General features: G+C 36.1%; 2 protein-coding genes across 3 annotated transcripts in view; one reads left to right on the top strand and one right to left on the bottom strand.

Annotated features, from left to right (window-relative positions):
• SLC25A46 (solute carrier family 25 member 46) overlaps positions 1-22,161 on the top strand; it is a 198,499-nt gene that overhangs the window by 64,402 nt on the left and 111,936 nt on the right. The window lies entirely within an intron of this gene.
• The window catches only part of TMEM232 (transmembrane protein 232), a 341,832-nt gene that overhangs the window by 266,191 nt on the left and 53,480 nt on the right, over positions 1-22,161 (bottom strand). For both annotated transcript variants that reach the window (XM_077139001.1, XM_077139002.1), the window contains exons 4-6: positions 14,902-15,013; positions 13,505-13,610; positions 10,637-10,794 (exon numbers count right to left, since the gene is read on the bottom strand). In XM_077139001.1, coding sequence (XP_076995116.1) covers positions 10,637-10,794; positions 13,505-13,610; positions 14,902-15,013 — 376 coding nt within the window. The remainder of the gene's footprint in view (positions 1-10,636; positions 10,795-13,504; positions 13,611-14,901; positions 15,014-22,161) is intronic.

Raw genomic sequence — 22,161 nt, 5'->3', positions numbered from 1 at the left:
GAGGATCAACAAGGAAACAGAAATCTTGAATAACACAATAAATGAACTAGACTTAATAGATATTTACAGAACATTTCACCCAAGAGCAGGATATATAATCGTCTCATGTGCCCATGAATCACTCTCTAGGACAAATCACATGCTGGGGCACAAAGTAGGTTGAAGTAAATATAAGAATATCAAAATTATACAGAGCACTTTCTCAGATCATACTGAAATGTGGTTGGAAATCAATAACAGACAGAAGCCTGGAAAATTCCAAAATATAAGGTGGCTAAAAACCAGGGGGTCAAGAAAGAAATTACAAAAGAAATCAGTAAATATCATGAGGCAAACAAAAATGAGACTAAAATATACCAAAATCAGTGGGATGAGCAAAGAAAGGCACTGCTGAGAGGGAAATTTAGTGTACTCAACGCCTTTATTGAAAAAGAAGAAACAGCAAAAATCAAGGAATTAACTGTTCAACTTGGAGGAACTAGAAAAAGAACAGCAAACCAATCACACAGCAAACGAAAGGAAATGTATAACAAAGATAAGAGCAGAAATCAATGAAATTGAAAACATGAAAACAGTAGAGAAAAACAGTAAAATCAGAAGTGGGTTCTTTGAGAAGTCAATAAAATAGATGAACCCTTAGCTAGGCTGGCAAAGAAACAAAGAGAGAGGATGCAAATAAAACCAGAAATAGAAGGGTGGACATAACTACTGACCCTGCAGAAATAAAGGAGATAATGAGAGGGTACTATGAACAACTACATGCTTACAAACTAGACAACTTAGACAAAATTGATGACTTCCTAGAAAAGCAACCAAAATTGACTCAAGAAGAAATAGAAGACCTCGAGAAAAGAATCACAAGTAAAGAGATTGAATCAGTCATTTAAAAATTCAACTAAACATTCAAGAAAGAATTAGTACCAATCCATATCAAACTCTTAAAGAAAACTGAAGAGAAGGAAAAGTTATCTAACTCAGTCTATGAAGCCAACACCATCCTAATACCAAGGGCAGGCTATAAGATACTATAAGATACTATAAGAAAAGAAAATTTACAGACCGATCTCTTTAATGAATATAGATGCAAAAAAAAACCTAGCAAAATACTTACAAACCAAATCCAGCAGCACATTAAAATAATTATATACCATGATGAAGTGGGGGTTTATCCCAGGTATGCAAGGGTAGTTCAACATGAGAAAATCAACTAGGATAAAATACCACATTAATAAATTCAAGAGAAAAAAAAAAAAACACTATCAGCTTGATTGATACAGAAAGGCATTTGACAAAATTCAGCATCCTTTCTTGATGAAAACACTTCAAAGGATAGGAATAGAAGTGAACTTCCTCAACATGATAAAGGAAATACATGAAAAAACCACACCTATCATCATCTTCAATGGGAAAAGACTGAAAGCTTTTCCTCTACGATCAGGAATAAGACAAGGATGCCCACTGTCATCCCTGTTGTTCAATATTGTGCTGGAAATTCTAGCTAGAGCAATTAGATAAGAAAAAGAAATAAAAGACATCCAAATAGGAAAGAAGTAATACTTTCACTGTTTGTAGATGACATGATCCTGTATATAGAAAATCCTAAAAAAAACTACAGTAAAGCTACTAGAACCAATAAATGAGTACAGCAAAGTGACACGATACAAGATCAAGACACAAAAATCAGTAGTTTCTATATAACAGCAATAAGCAATCTGAGGAAAAATCAAGAACTTCCATTTACAACATCGACCAAAAGAATAAAGTATTAGGAATAAATTTAACCAAGGACGTAAAAGACCTATACACAGAAAGCTACAAGAAAGTACTAAAAGAAATAAAAGAAGACCCAAATAAAGGGAAGGGCATACCATGATCACGGATTAGAAGATTAAATATAGTTAAGAAGTCAATTGTGCCCAAACTGATTTATAGATTCAGTGCAATACCAATTAAAATACCAACAACTCACTTTACAAAAATAGAAAAACCAATAATCAAATTTATTTGGAAGGGTAGGGTGTTCCCACAGCTAAAACTATCTTGAGAAAGAAAAATGAAGTGGGAGGTCTTACCCTATCTGGCTTTAAGCATATTACAAAGCTACAGTGATCAAAACAGCATGGTTACTAGCACAAAGATACACGTACTGTCAACAGAATCTAATCGAGTGTTCAGACATGAACCATCACATCTATGGCCAATTGATACTTGATAAAGAAGCCAAGTGAACTCAACTGGTATAGAGCAGCCTCTTCAACAAATGGTGCTTGGAGAACTGGATATCCATATGAAAAGAATGAAAGAGGATGCCTATCTGACACCTTCTACAAAATTAACTCAAAATGGGTCAAAGACCAAAACATTAGGGTTAAGATGATAAAAAGTTCAGAAGAAAATGTAGGGAAATATCTTAAGGATCTTGTGATAGGAGGTGGTTTCCTAGACCTTACACTCAAAAGGGCAAGCAATGAATGAGGAAATAAGTAGATGGAATCACCTCAAAACTGGACACTTTTGTGCATCAAAGAACATGTCAAAAAAGTAAAAAGGCAGCCTACACAATGTGAGACAATATTTGGAAACTACATAGTAAATAAAGGTTTAATATCCAGAATATATAAAGAGATCCTACAACTCAACAACAAAAAGACGAAGAGCCCAATTAAAAAATGGGCACAAGAAATGAACAGATACTTTTCCGAAGAGGAAATACAAATGGCTCAAAAACATATGAAAAGATGCTTAATGTTACTATTAGAAAAATGCAAATCAAAACTACAATGAGGTATCACCTCATACCTACTAGAATGACCAATATAAAAAAAAAAACAGAAAATGACAAGCGTTTGAGAGGGTGTGGTGAAAGAGACACATTTATTCACTGCTGGTGGGGTTGTACAATGTTGTAACCACTCTGGAAGGCTCTCTGGCGAATCCTCAGGAAGCTAAATATAGAAATGCCATATGATCCAGCAATTCCATTACTAGGTATGTATTCAGAGGAACTGAAGGTAAGGACGCAGACATTTGTTCATTAATGTTTATAGTGGCATTATTCATGATTGCCAAGAGATAGAGCCAGCACAAATTTCCATCAACGAATGAGTGGCTAAACAAACTGTGGTATATACATAAGATGGAATGTTATGCAACTCTAAGTCAGAATAAAGTCATGAAGCATGTAATAATGTGGATGAAACCTGAGGACATTATGCCGAGTGAAATTAGCCAAAAATAACATGAAAAATACTATATGGACTCACTAATATGAACTAACATTAATGAGCGAACTTTGAAAGTTAAAGTTAAGAACACAGGTTATCAGGAGACAGAAAGAGTGTTGAGACTGAGCATTTGATGCTGAAGGAGCACAGAATGTTTAACAGACTGATTTGCAAAGACCCAAAAATAGATAGCACAATACTATCTGATGGGAGCACAACATTAAAAGTACACTGAACGAAGCAGAATGTGTGTATGGTTGATAGAGGAGGACTGGGGTCATGTATGACACCAGGAGGAGAGACAGAGAATGAAGACTGGGATGATATAACTTAGTGAGGCCTAGAATGAACAATGATGGTCAATAAATACCTCATATAGTGGTATCTGGTATTGTGGTAGTAAAGCCATGGCTATGTTATACCAAGAACCACTGATTTTTTGTTAGGTTGGATTGTATGATGTGTGCATAGAATTGTTTAAAAAAATAAATAGAGAGATACAAGTTCTGGAGAAAATGTGGAAAGAGAGATGGACTTATTCACTACTGGTAGGGAAATACAGTGGTGCAGCCCTCTGGAAGGCAACATGGTGTCTCCATAGGAGGATAGGGGTGCAATTGCTGTATGAACCTGCAACCCTATAGTTAGGTGTATACTTGGAGGAACTGTGCAGGGACATGAATGGACATTTGCACACTGGTGTTTATGGTGGCAGTGTTCTTGAACTGCAAGGGTCTTGAGGTGACCTAAGGGTACACTGACTGAAGATTGGAAGGAGGAACTGTGATATACACATGCAATGGACTACTGAACTGCTGCAAGAAGGAATGAAGTCATAAGGCATGCAATTAGGTAAATAACCTTGAGGACAGTATGTTAAATGAATTAAGCCAGAAACTAAAAGAAAATATTATTATGCATCAGTACTACAGACTAACTATAATGTGCAAACACTGAGATTTGAATTTGACAGCATAGCTTATGAGGTGAAGGCTATTGCAAAGGTCTCTAGACTGTAAGCTCCTTCAGCTGTCACAGCCAATGTGCAGTTATAACTGTTATTCTAAATTCTGAGATGCTGAGCTCTTTGTGTATAATCTGGTCTTACTATTGGAATTTGGGTATTTGTGTGATACCTAAGATTTAGAGCGAGGGTTCTACAACTATGAAAGTCAACATTATCCCATATAGCAATTGTTAAAAACACTGAGTAGGGAGGACCACGGTGGCTCAGCAGGCAGTTCTCACCTGCCATGCCCGAGACCTGGATTTGATTCCTGATGCCTGCCCACGCAAAAAAAAAAACAAACAACAACAACAACAAAAACCCTGAAAAAATTATCAGACTTCAATTAGAGATATGAATGGAGCTCATTTAGGTAGGACTAATGTAAAGCAGACCAGAGGGTAAAGGAGGATATTGACTATAGTTCAAAACTTCAACTTCTATGTGAGACCAAAGGAAGAGATGTTTATTTGGTGCAAAATTTATATTTTTGGTAGCACAATATCTAATTTAACTTTTATGTTCAGCTTATCCAAACATCATAGTTACATGGCACCATAAATAGGGAGTGAGATCTTGTTGGTTTCTACAGTTTGGTGTGATGCCCTGACACACCCCAGAATAATCTGGGCAGAATATTAAGTATTTGCCAAGTGCCCTTGAGGGACTGGGGAAAATATGGAAATAGTAAACTTCCCCATCTGGGGAAGACCTGATATTCTTGCAAGCATTGGGGACTGCCAATTTGATGAGCTAGGCCCTCGATCATGGGGCTTGCCCTTATGAAACTTACACCTGCAAAGGAGAAGCTAAACCTACTTATAATTATGCTTAAGAGCCATGCTCAGAGAACCTCTTTTGTTGTTATATGCTGCCTCGCTCACTGTAAGCCAACTCTGCAGGTGAACTCACTGCCCTCCCCACTAGGTGGGACATGACTCCCAGGGGTGTAAATCTCCCTAGAAACATGGTACTGAATACTGGGATGAGTCTGGCCCTAGCATCATGGGAATGCAAAAGCCTTCTTGACCAAAAGGGGGAAGATGAATGAAATAAAATTAAGTTTCAGTGGCTGAGAAATTTCAAACAGAGTTGAAAGGTCATTCTGGAGGTTATTCTTTTGCAGTATCCAGATATCCCTTTTCAGTTTTGGGAGTATTCAAGTAGCTATAGGGAAATATCTGAAACTGTTGAATCGTAATTCAATAGCCTTGATTCTTGAAGATGATAATAACTATAGAGCTTTTTCAAGGTGTGTCCATATGAGTATGAAAACTTGTGACTGACACTCCTTCCTTTTATCCAGTGTATGGACAGAGGAGTAAGGAAAATAAAAGACAAAAACATAAATAAATAAAAAATAGGGGAGTTGGAGGTATGGGATTTTTAGATGTTCTTTTTTACTCATTTTTATTCTTAATTTTATTATTTTCGGAGTAATAAAATGTTCAAAAATCGATTATAATGATGAATGTACAGCTTTATGATGATACTGTAAACCACTGGTTGTACATTTTGGATGATTATATATCAATTAAAAAAATCATTGAAGGAAAAAAATGACCTTATGTGATGTGGCGAAGACAGTTCTGAGAAGGAAATTTATCATGCTAAATGCCTATATTCGAAAACAAGAAAGAAGGCGGGCCACAGTAGCTCAGCAGGCAGAGTTCTCGCCTGCCATGCCATGCTGAAAGCCTCGGTTCGATTCCCGTTGCTTGCCTATGCAAAAAAAAAAACACTCAAAGAAAACAAGAAAGAGCAAAAATCAAGCACATAATTGTTCAGCTGGAGGACTTAGAGAAAGAACAGCAAACTAACCCCAAAACAAACAGAAGAGAAATAACAATGATTAAAGCAGAAATAAATGAATTGGAGAACAGAAAAAAAACAAAAACAAAAGGAAGACTCAATAAATCAGAAGTTGGTTCTTTGAGAAAATGCATAAAATCAATGGACCCTTAGCTAGGCAGAATAAATAAATAAATAAAATCAGAAATGAGAGGGAGAGTTATTTCCATGAATCCTGAAGAAATAAAAAAAAATCATAAGAGGATACTATGAACAACTATATGCCAACAAACTGGACAATTCAGATGAAATAGACAAATTCCTAGAAACACACAAACAACCTACACTGACTTGGTAAGAAAAAGAAGGCTCCAACAAACCAATTACAAGTAAAGAGATTCACTCAGTAATCAAAAATCTTCCTACAAAGAAAATCCCAGGCCAGACAGACAGGGGAATTTTCAAATTCACAGGGCAGTGCGATTGTGGTTCAGTGGTAGAGTTCTCACCTGCCATGCAGGAGACCCAAGCTCGTTTCCTAGTGCCTGCCCATGCAAAAAAAAAAAACAACAACAACAAAAAAAAACTGACACCAATCCTGCTCAAACTCTTCCCAAAATTTGAGGAAAAAGGAATACTACCTAACTCATTTTATGAAGCTAACATCATTCTAATACCAAACTGGATAAAGATACTACAAGAAAGGAAAATTACAGACCAATCTCCCTAACAAATATTGATACAAAAATTCTCACAAAGTACTTGCAAATTGAATCCAGTGGCACATTAAAAGAATTATACACCATAACCAAGCAGGATTTATTTCAGGTATCCAAGGGTGGGTCAACACAAGAAAATCAATCAATGTATTACAACATATTAACAAGTCAAAAGGGAGAAATCAATGATTATCTTAATTGATGTTGAAAAAGCATTTGACAAAATTCAACTTCCTTTTCTGATAAAAATGTTTCAAAAGGTAGAAATCAAAGGAAATTGCCTCAGTATGATAAAAAGAATATATGAAAAACCCATAGCCTGTACCATACTCAGTGGTAAGAAATTGAAAGCCCTTTCCCCCAAGATAGGAAATGAGACTAGGATGCTCACTGGCACCCCTATTACTCAACATTGTGCTAGAAGTTGTAACTTGAGCAATCATGCAAGAAAAAGAAATATAAGGCATACAAATCAGAAAGGAAGTAATAAAACTGTCATTATTTGCAGATGGCATGATCCTGTATGTGGAAAATCCTAAGAAATCTACAACAAAGCTATCTGAGCTAATAAATTCAGCAAAGTGGCTGGATACAAGATTAATGCACAAACATCAGTAATGTTTCTACTCAAAGTAATGACCTAACAGGAGACAAGTAAGAAAATATTCCATTCACAATAGCAACTAAAAGAATCAAATATCTAGGAATAAACTTAATCAGGGAGGAAAAGGACCTGTACACAGAAAACTACAAAACATTGCTAAAAGAAATTAAAGGTCTAAATAGTTGGAAAGACCTTCCATGTTCATGGACAGGAAGGCTAAATATCATTAAGATGTCAAATCTACCCATATTGCTCTACAGATTCAATGCAATACCAATCAAAATTCCAACAACCTACTGTGAAAACTTGGAAAAGCTAGTTATCAAATTTATTTGGAAAGGAAAGGGGCCCTGAATAGCCAAAAACATACTAAAAGGAAAAATGAAGTGCGAGAACGTCCTGATTTTAAAGATTATTTTAAAGCCACAATGGTCAAAACATCATCGTATTGGCACAAAGATAGAAATATTGATCAATGGAATCAAATAGAGAGTTCAGAAACAGACCCCAAGATCTATGGTCAATTGACCTTTGACAAGGTCCCTAAATTCACTGAACTGGGACAGAATTGCCCTTTCAATAAATGGGGCTGGGAGAACTGGATATCCATAACCAAAGGAATGAAGGAGGACCCCTACCTCATATCCTATACAAAAAGTAACTCAAAGTGGATCAAAGACCTAAGTATAAGAGCCAATATCATAAAACTTCTAGAGCAAAATATAGGGAAACATCTTCAAGACCTAGTAATCGGAGGTAGCTTCTTAGACCTTATACCTAAAACACAAGCAACAAAAAGAAGAAATAGATAAATGGGAATTCCTCATAATCAAATGCTTCTGTGTCTCAAAGGACTTTATCAAAAGGGTGAAGAGACAGCTAACTGAACGGGAGAAAGTATTCGGAAACCATATGTCTGATAAGGGTTTGATGTCCACTATGTATAAAGAAATTATACAGCTCAAAAACAAAAGAACAAACAACCCAGTTATAAAATGGGCAAAAGATATGAACAGACACTTTTCTGAAGAGGAAATACAAATGGCTAAAAAACTAATGTTCATCTTCATTAGCTATACTGGAAACGCAAATCAATACCACAATGTGATACCATTTCACACCTACAAGAATGGCTGCAATTAAACAAACAGGAAACTACAAATGTTGGAGAGGATATGGAGAAATCGGAACTTATGCACTACTGGGTGGTGGGAATGTATAATAGTATAGTCACTGTGGAAGACAATTTAGCAGTTCCTCAGAAACTAAATACCTGAGTTGCCCTATGACCTGGCAAAATCAATACTTGGTATATACCCAGAAGAACTGAAAGCAGTGACACAAACAGATATTTGCACACCAATGTTCACAGTAGCATTATTCAAAATTGCCAAAAGATGTAAACAACCCATGTGTCCGTCAATAGAGGAGTGGATAAACAAAATGTGGTATATACATATGATGGAATATTGGGCAGCAGTAAGAAGAAATGATGTCCTGAAGCATATGAAAACATGGATGAACCTCAAGGGCATAATGCTGAGTGAGATAAGCCAAACACAAAAGGATAGATACTGTATGGCTTCACTAATATGAATCCCCTGGAAAATGCAAACTCAGAGCCTTAAAATGTAGAATATAGGGGACCTAGGGATAGAAGGAGCTAGAGAAGGGGGAATAGTTACCTAATATGTACAGACTAGTTAACGAGATTGAAGTTAAAAGTATGGAAATGAAAAAAAAAGTATGGAAATGGAAAGAAGTGATCGTAGTCCATTAATGGGTTTAGTGCCATATTGAAGGTAAATATAATGAAAGAGGTTGTTTAGAGCCATGTATCTCACTAATCAGATCTACAAATATAAATAAGTTCCTACATGAACTACTTCAAAATTATGACATTTGTATAAAGAATTAATAATAGAAGGGTACATGGGAAAAACTACTTATTGCACCTACAGTCTACATTTAACAGGAATACATTACTAGTACCACAACAATTATAGGGGTAAACAATTGTGGGAGGAGGGGAGTTAAGAGTTAAGGGGAGTTTTGGGTTTTCTCTTTGGTGGGGTGTGTCTGTTATTTTTCTCATCGGAGCAATGAAAATTGTCTAAAATTGACTGCTGATTGTACAACTATGTGAGGATACTGTGAAACTTTGATTATTTGGGATAGAATACATGCTGTATGAATATATCTAAACAATTAAATGTCATGATTCGTCATAAAATATAAGTAATATGTTCATTGGATAAACTGTAAATTATAGTTATTTTTATTACTGACAGAAGTAGAAGGTAATAAATTCTGAAAGGTCATTTAAAAAGATGAGAAGAAAAAGTGAGCCAAGTCAGACCTACTCTGGTTTTCCATTCTCATTTTCCATGATAAAAAGAACTCAGATCCATAATGGAAAGTTTAGGAAATAAGGAAAAAAGAAATAAGAAAATTTGACCATAATCCAAAGACAACCAATGGTAATATCTTTTCTCTTTTCCTCTAATTCTCCTTCCATGCAAAACATCAGTTCTTTTTATATTCAATTTCTATTAAGTGTTCTCTGTATCTATTTCAGCATGGTCTTCATAGAGTTTTGCCCCAGAACATTTCAGAGATTAAAATAATCAAAATAATATAAGGAAATTATTTTTGTAAATAATGCCATGATTAATTTCACTTGGCTCATATATATTTTGTCTTAAAGAAATCATCTGATCCTTCATTTTCTTAAAAATCATTAGTTAAGCTAAATGTGTTCAACTAATAATTTTGCAGCAATCAACTATCATCATGATAGGGAGTGGAGCCATATCATTTCCATTACCCTATAACACACAAGCTACATGAAGATAGTTTCCAACCTTATAGCTCTGAAATGGCATAAATTAGGGAGAGAACAACTCACCTTCTGAAATTGGGCAACCATTTAAAGTTATCGGTCAGTACTGCCACTTTTAGATGGCAAAGAAAGTGGCATGGAAAAAAAATCCATAAACTAGAGAAGAGAAAAGCTATATGTATGTAGTCATAAAAACAATAAAAACAAACTTAATTTTTAATTTAAATGATTTTCTTACATAGCTCATGAGATAATATTTTTCAAGCTATCTCTAAGTAGATACCAAGCAATAGCATACCATCTACATTTAGAGAAGACAAAAATAAACTTCCAAATGAGAATAGTCCATAATAAAACCAAATAGCCTAAATTCATTCTAAAACAGATGTCATATAGTTATATATAGTACAGGTAGTAATTTTAAAACATTAAAAATATTTTAAAACCTACCTTTGCCAGTTTTATTTCAACTGAATATAAGTATGTCTTTTGGAATGCATCACAACAGAGTCTATATAAAACTGATTCCGCAACAAAAAATAAGGCAGGCAGATGATCGTAATCAAAGGAAGCATAGTCCAGGGATGCATAAAGTATATTTAAAGCTTCTGAAATATTAAAAAGTAAAGACTCCATCATTTGCTAATTATGCTGTTTTTCACATACTATAATTATTTCTTGCAACTAACTATTTTCTTAGTTAAAATCAAGTTGTGGTTTTAAAGCACATCTACAAAATTGTTTATGCCTCTCCCATCAAGAAGCAAGATCTGTCTGCTCCCCTTGAACTTGAGCAGGGCTTGTGACTATTTCAAACAACAGAAGGTGGTGGCAGTGACACTGCATGACTTCTGAGGCTAGTTCAGAAAAGGTAATATGGCTTCCCCCTGGATCTCTCTCTTTCCCAAGACAATGGCTACTGAGAAATCATCATGCTGGACAGACGACAACTGAGACAGAGAAAAATGCCCAAGGAGCCCCAGCTGTTTCAGCCAATGCTCAACTGACCACCAGGCCACAAACACAGCGGTAGGAAAATGTGACAGAACTAGATGATTAAATGCAGTGCTCAGAACAAGTGGTATGAAAAAGAAGAGCAGAAGGCTAGAAAATGAAGGCAGAGGAAATAGGGCCAGGCTGAGCTTAAGGAAGAAGTACATGGAGCTAAAGCCCTTGGGAGAAGAGCACGTCAAGTGTCTGCAAAGGCTTTGCAGAGCAATCATATAAATATCTGAGGGGACACAGCAAATGCAGGAAACTGAGGAAGGAAAAACTCTGAAATATTTAAGAAACAGGAAGGAGGGTCCAGTATGGTTAGAGCAGAATGAATAAGAAGGCGAGGCAGCCAGGAGGTCATTACACACAGTTTGGATTAATTTTTTTTTTTCTCTCTATGCTGTATGGCAGGGGTCACATTTCATTCTTTTTCCATGTGAGTATCCCCTTATTGCAGCAACATTTGTTGTATTTTTGTTTGTTTTGTCATTTGTTTGCTTGCTTGTTTGTTTGTTTGTTTGGGAAGTGCATGGGAAGGGAATAGAACCCAGGTCTTCCTCATGGCAGGCGAGAATTCTACCAGTGAATTACCTTTACACCCCTCAGTTTGGATTAATTTTCTTTTTTCTTTTTTAGCATGGGCAGGCACCTGGAATCAAACCTGGGTCTCCGGCACAGCAGGAGAGAACTTTGCCACTGAGCCACCATTGCCCACCCTGGATTAATTTTAAGGGTAATCAGAAGCCACAAGAACTGACTTAAGTTTTAGAATGGTCACTGCTGTGGGGCGGAGTGGGGGGGGGGTGAAGTGAAGAATGGGAAGCAGTTAAGAGCACAGGGAAGACACTAGTTACAAGGGCATTTCAGTTGTGGAGCTGGTGAGAAGAAAGCATATTTATGGTGGTTTAATTTAGAGTTCAATATCTGAACCAGTTAAAATGCTTTTGGCAGCATGTTAACAGAAAACTCAGATAAAAGTGTCTACAAAATAAACGCGCTTCCTATTTCATAAGATCAGAGTTGGAAAGGTTACACGGTTGGCTGATATAGCTGCCCTCTGGGTGCATATTTCTTCCATCTTCTAGTTCCCTCTGATATACCCAATCACTGTGAAGAGCGCACCGGGTCCTGGCAACATGCTCTTATGACGCAATTTAGAGAAGAATGCACAGGGGAAAGGAGCAAGGGATGATTTCTCCTCAGGCTTGTGTTTTTCAAAAGTAGGTGAACAAAAGAATCCCAAACTAGCCTATCTCTACATCTCTGTTGTCACAACCTGACCATGTGCCCATCCCTCACCCAATCACTGGCAAGCAAAGTTGAATTGTCAAGATTGCTTTAGACTACCATGATTCACCCCTGGGGCTGGGCAAGAGCCAGTCCCTTCTGAATCATAGGACTACAGGTTACAGGAACAAAACTGAAGCCGAATTGGTAAAACAGAGCAAGTGGTTGCCAGTTGGGCAACCAAGAGTGTTTACCTCAGTATTATTAAACATTTACTAGAGGTCAGGCTTTGGATGTCACTGTGATGAAGTGCCATAAATGCAAGTTGACAACAAAGTACCTTACTCTTCCTTTTGCTTAAAAGCTCCCAGGCAGGACTACAAAACAATTTATATGGGGAAATACTCCCTGACCTCATGAGGTTAACATTCTAAAACTCATTTTAAAAGAAGTATCCAAAACAGTCAGGATAATGATAGAAGAAATTTTACCTTCTTATAAATAATGTTCTTTTAATTTCATTTTTAGATTGATTGGAGGGTGGTTTGAAAGGAGACATATAAATAGGAAGTGATAAATGAAAAGGAAATGAGTAATACTTGCTGAGTAAAATAAGCAAAAAACAAAATGCCATTTGATTAATGTTTTGTATTTATAATAAATGCAGAAACAAGTTTCCCTATAGTGCCTATTATAATTGAAAATCACTAAATGATGCTTTATATTATTTTTTAATTAGTTCTAATTTTAGAAAAAGATAAAGACTATGCTGAGCAAACGTTCTTAAAACAAATTTTTTTTTTGTTTTTTTTCATGGGCAGGCACTGGGAATCGAACCCGGGTCTCCGGCATGACAGGCGAGAACCCTGCCTGCTAAGCCTGCTGAGCCACCGTGGCCGCCCTTAAAACAATTTTATAATTAAGAAGCTGAGCAGTCAAATTCATAAATTTAAAAACATAAAAGGAACTTCCATAATGAAATATAACATATTCTGATAAAGGAAGGCAAACTTTTCCTGGGTTCTGCACAATTTCTAGAAATTAACCATCTCTAATTATGCCTTCATGAAAAAAGAGCTCAGTTAGAGCACATACCCTCCTGAATTTCTCCTTTGCATTGAGCCAAATATATTACTTCAGTCCAAGCAGCAGGGAGATGTACATGCTTCCCATAGCCTAAAGTTTTGAGACCCAATCTTCTCTGTTAAGGGAAAAGAAGAAAGAGGCAAATGACAATTTAGAGCTTTTTAATTCACTCATTCAGTATGATTAGTCCTTAATTACATTCTGAGAGCCCTATGAGGCTGAGGCCCTATGTATTAAACTTTTTATTTTTGCTTTTATTATTTTTATCATTGGACTTTATATATAAACTGTATTAGTGCTAAAATGTAGAGAAAGCTTGTTAATATTCTAGCAATGTCATTAATTATTTGCTGAAGATAATTCTCACTTTTTACTTTCCTGGGGATTATGTCTATCTCATTTTCCCCCCCAAGAGAATGCATCTCTGATTTTATAAGAAAAAAATAATGAGGAAATGTGATTGAATAGAAATTAGCTTGTTACCAATTTGCTGGGAAACTTGACTACTTCAGTGTTGATGGACAAAAGATAATGAACAATGGTCAGGACCATCCAAGGCAGGCTCACCCCAACTGCCTTCCCATATAAACCCACTCCTGGGGCCATCCAACGTGATAGTCTGTCAACTGGACAGAAGCTCACTGATGTCGGTACCTACTAGCACCTGTCTGCACACATACTTATCAGAAGTATACTCTAATTTCAATCAAAATTCTAAAAATGATTTTTTCAAAAATTTTAAGTATATAGGAAATGATGAGCTAAAATACTGGAAAATAACAAAGGACAGACGGTTTAGTTTACACCTCAATATCCTGCAGCTTTTGTTTAATTAATTATTAGCTATCAAAGGGAAATCACATGCACATTATTTCTCTGCCCAAGTTAAACTGAATCTAATGTAGCAAAGGCAAACCAAGGACTTATTTTATTTGCTGTTCTATTTCAATACCTGTTTAAAAATTTGGGAGTTAATGCCCTACCCTTATAGATTGCATTTTTCATAAGATAGGTGAAGAATTGTTCATTACTTTGTGCATGTATAATGAAGTTTTAGGAAAGATTTATTTCCTCTTTGAGACAAAGCATATCTTAGTTAACTTTTTTGAGGAAAAAGTGGAATTTTCATTATCAAAGATTTATTTGCCACCCTGTTAAATTGTGCTATTGGCTTCTGGACTGATGTCAACAGTAAATTATAATTTATGGGGAACCTACACCCAGATAGACATTTGATAATGATTTAGTTATATGCTTTAAATGTAATGTGCATTAATATTCTTAACTACCACTATCTATAATTTTTAAAAGGTGGTATTTTTACTTTCAATATTTAAAAATATATAATTAGCCCCCAATTAGAAGAGAAATTTCACATACTAAGTAATCAAACAGTGTATCATTACCTTACATCTAAGAATGTTTTTTCTAGCTAGATCCAATAATTTCTGCTTCTCTTCCGGATTTTGTGTTTCATTGAATTTCAATATGAATTCTTTTGTGATTGAAAATGATGGTCTAAACAGAAAAAAATGAATAATTAGAGCTATCTTTACAGAGCTTTTTTTTGTTTTTGTTTTTGTTTTCGCATGGGCAGGCATTAGGAATCGAACCCAGGTCTCCAGCATGGCAGGCAAGAACTCTGCCTGCTGAACCACCATGGCCTGCCCCACAGTTTTCAATTAATCAATTTGCATACAAATATGTGCATATAACTATTTTCTAGAAAAAGTACTTTGCCTGAAAATAAGAATATTTCACATGCAAAATGCAGTAAAACAAAAAACATATATTTATATATATGTATATGCAGGCCTCATTGATCTTGGACTGAGGAACATAATTTTCATGAGAACAAAGACCTTTATGATCTCTGAAAAAAATTTTTCTAACATGGTTCTGAGAAGTCTTGTTGGTATATGTCTTCTTCATTGGTAACATCCAGAACAGCTCAATTACACTGAAGACTATATACTCACCTAAATAAGTGTTAAATTTAAGCGAAATCCTTATTTCCTTTATGCAAGTGGAATCAGCCTAAATTGGCTAGAGTGAAGTGAGCAAGGAATAGAAAGAAGTATGAGGGAAGGTCTGAGAGTTATCAAATAGCCAGATTAACTCTGGGTGAGCTGGGAAGCTATTGCAGAATTTTTAGAAGAGGAATGGTGTGATCTCACTTAAGGTTTTACAGAACCACTTTAATTGCTGTATAGAGAATTGGGGGTAAAGGATGGGATGTGGCAAGTGATACAGATAATAAGGTGAGAGGTAATGGTTACTCAGATTGGGATTCCAGCAATATAAGAGAAAAGTGTAGATAATGGGTGTTTTTTGAAGTTAGATTCAACCAGACTGACCAGTGAAAAAGAAACGAGGTGTGAGAGAAAGAAAGGAGTCCTGATTGAACTGATCGACTGAAGAATGAAATTGCTATTTACTGAGATGGAGAAGATTGCTAGAGAGGCAAATTTGGGGTGAAGATAATGGACACATCATTTTTTAAATACTGTTGCCATCCAAGTGGAGTGTGGAATAGGCAGCTGGATATATAAGTGTGAGTTTTAGGGGAAAGGTTCATGTTAGATATTCAATTTAGAGTCATTGGCATACCTATGACATTTAAAGTCCTGTGAATGAATAAGATCCCACATGAGAAGCACAGATCAAGTAGGCAGGTATTTCAAAGAGAAGTGGAACAAATAATTTAAGGATAAGGCAAGAGAACGAGTACAGTAATTGTAATAATGCAACACAAATTTCTGACAGGCATGGTGTCACAAGTGGTGTGAAAGGAACAGAGAATAAATAGTAGAATCAATTAATTGTATTTTCTTGTGTGACCAAATAATTATTGGATCATGCCATTAGAAAGAGTTATCTAGAAGCATAAAGCACATTTTCAAGAACTTACTATATTCAGAGCATACTGAATTAGTTGTTCCATGGGATAAAAGAAAAAATATGAACATGTGAAAATACGATCCAACTCATAAACAGGGAATTTAAAATTGAAACCACAATGAGATGTTCCTACACATACACCAGAATAGCTAAAATTTAAAAAGACTTACAATACCAGAAATCGAAGAGGATGTACACTAACAAGAACTCTCATGAATTGTTTGTGGTAGTGTAAATTGCTATAACCAACTTAGAAATTAATTGGTTGTTATCTTTGAAGGTTAAAAAGAGAGATACTGAGAGAGCAGAGCAAGACAGTGGCATAATGAGGTGTGGAATTTAGTTAGTCCTATAGGGAAGCTAGTAAATTGCCAGGAGCTATCTAGGTCATCTGTTTGGGGGACTTCAGTGACCAGACACATCTTACACCAGTCTCAAATGGAGGGAATGGCCAAAATCCCACGCAGAACTGTAAGTCTCCCAAGACATGGAAGCTCCTCAACTGCATGGCAGGTTATCTCAGAGTTGGTTTCTGGAGGGAAAGAAAAGTCCTCTCTACTATAGCAAGGAAGGTAGCTCAGACAAGCTGCAATTACAGTTTTAATCCCAAAAGATAGGAGGTAGGACTAACAGACAAAAAATAAATGAAATGAGATAAAAATGAATAGACAGAGGATTTTGGAGAGAGCCAACCTCAGAAAACTGGAGAGGGGGGTACACAGAGCCTGGTTCTGCCTCTGGCTCTTGACTGACGAAAATTGGGGGTTTGGGACTGGCTCTGAAAATGAATTTCTTTTTTCCTTTCTTTCTTCTCTTCTTTTTTAAAAACTATTCTAAGTAGCTCATTATAGAAAGACTTAGGCATTTTCAATTCTCAGCCTTACCCAGTCATGGGCTGAGTTAAGAAAGGGCTAAGTGACAAACTAAGGAGTCAAGTGGGGAAAATAATTCCCTAAAGGGGCGTGGGACTGAGCTCTGTGGTGGCCCTCCTTGAAGAAATTCAGGCCCCAGGGGCTGTAAAACAGAAGCACTTAAGCCTGCCTTCTACCTCAGTACCTGTCTCAACCATGTACCTGGCCAAGATAGGGACTGCTGAGAATTAAAAGCACTGCATCACTTTATACCAGTGTGGAACTGCAGGCTGACAACTTCAACCTGCTGGGCAGGGTAAGAAAAGCACAAAGTCAAGAGGCTTCATAGAAGAAAAAGAAAAAAGAGTAAAAATTGAGGAATTAATTGTTCATCTTGAAGAACTAGAGAAAGAACAGCAAAATAACCCCAAAGCAAACAAAAGGAAAGAAATAATGAAGATTTGAGCTGAAATAAATGAAATTGAGAACATGAAAATAATTGAGAAAACCAACAGAACTAGAATTGGTTCTCTGAGAAAATCAATAAAATGGTTAGACACTTAGCTAGGTTGACAAAAAAAAAAAAAAAAAAAAGAGAGGATGCAGAATGCATATGTGGTTCAGTGGTAGAATGTTCCCCTTCCATGCAAGAGACCCAGGTTCGATTCCCAGACCACGTACCTAAAAGGAAAAAAAAAAGAGCATGCAAATAAACAAAATCAGAAATGGAAAATGATCTTTATTTCTGATCCCACAGAAATAAAGGAGGTAATGAGAGGATACTATGAGCAATTATATGCTAATAAACTAGACAATGTAGATGAAATGGACAACTTCCAAGAAAGGCATGAACAACCAGCATTGACTCAAGAAGAAGTAGATGACTTCAACAAACCAATCACAAAGAGATTGAATCAAGAAGCTCCCAAAAAAGAAAAGGCTAGGACAAGATGACTTCTACCAAGCATTCAAGAAAAATGTAGTACCAATCCCGCTCAAACTCTTCAAAGAAATTGGAGAGGAAGGAAAGCGACCTAACTCAGTCTATAAGCCAAAATCACCCTACTACCAAAGCCAGATAAAGATACTACAAGAAAAGAAAATTATAACCCAATATCACAAATGAATATAGATGCAAAAATCCTCAACAAAATATTTGTAAATTGACACCAGCAGCATTAAAAGAATTATAAACCATGACCAAGTGGGATTTATTCCATATGTACAAAGATGGTTCAACATAAGAAAATCAAATAATGTAATACAACCTATCTATAAATCAAAGCAGAAAAAAACACATGATCACCTTGATTGATGCAGAAAAGGCATTTGACAAAATTCAGCATCCTTTCTTGATGAAAAAACTTCAAAGGATAGGAATAGAAGGGACTTTTCATGATAAAGGTAATATAAGAAAACACCCACAGCTAACATCATCCTCAATGGGGAAAGACTGAAAGCTTTCCCTCTAAGATTAGGAACAAGAAAATGATGCTCACTGTCACCTGTGTTATTCAACATTGTGCTGGGAGTTCTAGGCAGAGCAATCAGACAAGAAAAAGAAATAAAAGGCATCCAAATTGGAAAGAAAGAAGTAAAACTCTCATTGCTTGCAGATGATGATACTATATGTTGAAAATCCCAAAAAATCTACCTTAAAGTTAATAAATGAGTACAGCAAAGTGTCAGGGTAGGAGAGTAACACCCAAAAATCAGTACTATTTCTATACACTAGAAAGGAGCAATCTCAGGAAGATATAAAAAAATTCCATTTACAATAGCCACCAGAAGAATCAAATATTTAGGAATAAATTTAAGAATAGAAAAGACCTATACACAGAAAACTTCAAGAAACTGTTAAATTAAACCATGGAAGACCTAAATAAATGGAAGGACATACTGTGTTCATGGATTGGAAGACTAAATATAGTTACAATGTCAATTCTACCCAAACTGATTTATAGATTCAATGTAATACCAATTAAAATACCAAAAACTTACTTTGCAGAAATAGGAAAACCAATAACCAAATTTATGTGGAAGGGAAGAAAGCCCCAAAAAGCTAAAAATATCTTGAGAAAGAAAAACGAAGTGGAAAGTCTCACATTACCTGACTTTAAAGCATATTACCAACCTGCAGTGGTAAAAACAGCATGGTACTTGCATAAAGATAGATACACTGGCCAATGGAATCAAATAGAGTGTCCAGATATATACCCTCTCATCTATGGACAATTAATCTTTGATAAGGCGGTCAAGCCAATCCACCTGGGACAAAGCAACCTCTTCAATAAATGGTGCTTGAAGAACTGGATATCCATATGCAAAAGAATGAAAGAGGATCCATATCTCAAACCATACATAAAAATTAACTCAAAATGGATCAAAGACCTAAACATTAGAGCGAAGACCATAAGATTTTTAGAAGAAAATTTAGGGAAATATCTTATAAAACTTGTAACAGGAGGTGGTTTCTTAGACCTTACACCCAAAGCACAGCATTGAAAAAACAAGTAGATAAATGGGAGCACCTCATAATTAAACACTTTTGTGCATTAAAGAACTTTGTCAAGAAAGTAAAAAAGGCAGCCTACACAATGGGAAACAATACTTGGAATACACAAATCAGATAAGTGTTTAGTATCCAGAATATATAAAGAGATTCTTCAACTCAACAACAAAAGGCAAACAACCCAATTTAAAAATGGGCAAAAGACATGAACAGACATGTCTCAGAAGAAATACAAATGGCTAAAAGGCACATGAAAAGATGTGCAATTTCGCTGGAATTTAGGGAAATGCAATTCAAAACGACAATGAAATATCATCTGACACCCACTAAAATGACCATTATTGAAAAAAACAGAAAACAACAAGTGCTAGAGAAGATTTGGAGATAGAGGCACACTTATCCATTGTTGGTGGGAATGTAAAACGGTACAATTGCTCTTGAAGGAAGTCTGGCAATTCCTCAGGAAGCTAAATATAGTACTAGGCATATATGCAGAGGACCTGAGGGCAAGGACACAAATAGACATTTATTGGCCAATGCTTATAGCAGCATTATTTATAATTGCCAAGAGAAGGAAACAGCCTAAATGCCCATCAATGGGTGAGTGGTTAAACAAGCTGTAGTATATACATACAATGGAATATTACACAGCTGTAAGACAGAATAAACTCATGAAGCAGGTAACAACGTGGATGAAACTTGAGGACCTTATGCTGAGTGAAATTATTCAGAAACAAAAGGACAAATACTGTATGGTTTCACTAATATGAGGTGATATAAATGAGTGAACTTTGAGAATTGAAGTTAAGAACACAGGTTATCAGGAGAAAGAAATGGGGTAGCGATTGTGCAATAGAACTGACTGTAAAAATTCAGAAATGGACAACACAATAACTATCCGATTATTGCACAATAATATAAGTACATTGAATGATGCTGAATGTTAGTATGATTGAGGGAGAAGGGCTGGAGGCATGTATGACACCTGAAGGAAAGACAGAGGATAAAGACTAAGATGGTAAAATTTAGGAATGCCTAGAGCGGACAGCAATGGTGATTAAATGTACAAATAAAAAAATGTTTATGCATGAGAGAGAACAAAATCAAAGTCGACACTGCAGGGTGTTGAAAATAGATGGTATATGGGAAAAAGTACAATCAATGCAAGCTAGGGTCTACAGTCAACAATAACATTGTAATATGCTTCCCCTGAATGTAACATTATGCCAAAACTAAGTGTCAATAAGCCAGGGGCATGGGGGATGGGGACAGATTCTTTGTGGAAGAAAAGAAAACATCTTCATATAGATTATGGTGGTGAACTCATGTCTATATAGTTATGTTGAATTGTATGATGTATGAATAAAACTGTTTAAAAATGAACAGAGAAAATGCAGAGAAAGAGATGTATCTATTCACTGTTAGTAGGAAAACTGAGAGGTGAAGCCACTTGGGGGACAGTGTGGTGGTTCCACAGGAGGCTAAGAGTGAGGTTGCCATATGATCCTGAAACCTGGTTGCTCAGTATATACCTGGAGGAACTGAATGTGGGGACAGGAAGAGACATTTGCACACTGGTGTTTATGGGGCAGTGTTCCCGATCCACAATGGATGGAGGTGGTGTAAGGGTACAACGACTGAGGAATGGAAGGGGGAACTATGGTGTGTACATGCCACTGAGCAGTCACAAGAAAGAATGAAGTTGTGAGGCATGCAACTAGGTGTATGAACCTTAAGGTCTGCACGTTGAATGAAATGTCAGGAACAAAATGACAAATATTATTATGCCTCAATCATATGGACTCACTATAATATAAAAACGCAATGAACTGAAGTCAAGAACATGGGTTATCAGGTTGGGGTCTATTGTAAAGGCTCCTAGATTGTAAGCTCTTACAGCAGTCACATATAATCTGGTCACTCCCAGAAATGTCGGGTATGTATGACACCTGAGACTCAAGAGTTAGAGTTCTGAACTTATGAAAGTCAGCAGTACCCCATGTAGGAACTGTTTAAGAAGTTAAAAAAGGGATCAGACTTTGACTAGAGATATGAATGAAGCTGATTTCGATAGCACTAAGGTAAATTAGAATGCAGGGAAAAGGATGATATTGTCCATATTTTAAAACTTCAACTGCTGCTTGAGACCATAGGGAGAGATGTTTATTTGGTATAAAATTTATATTTTGGTTAGTGCATTTCCAACTTTAACTTGTATGGTCAGTTTAGTTGAACATCATTAAGCACATGGAATCTTGAATAGGGCTTGAGATCTTGTTGGTTTGTCCAGGTTTTGTGTGATGCCCCAATATATCCAGAGTAATTTGAGCAGCGAATAAAAAAGTATTTGCAAAGTTCCCTTGGGTGGACTGGGAAAGAAGGAAATATTCAGCTTCCCCATT

This window comes from Tamandua tetradactyla, chromosome 21 (assembly GCF_023851605.1).
Source record: "Tamandua tetradactyla isolate mTamTet1 chromosome 21, mTamTet1.pri, whole genome shotgun sequence".
NCBI classification, from domain to species: domain Eukaryota; kingdom Metazoa; phylum Chordata; class Mammalia; order Pilosa; family Myrmecophagidae; genus Tamandua; species Tamandua tetradactyla.
Note: the sequence above shows the minus strand (reverse complement) of the source record. Positions and strands in the feature narration are given on the sequence as shown.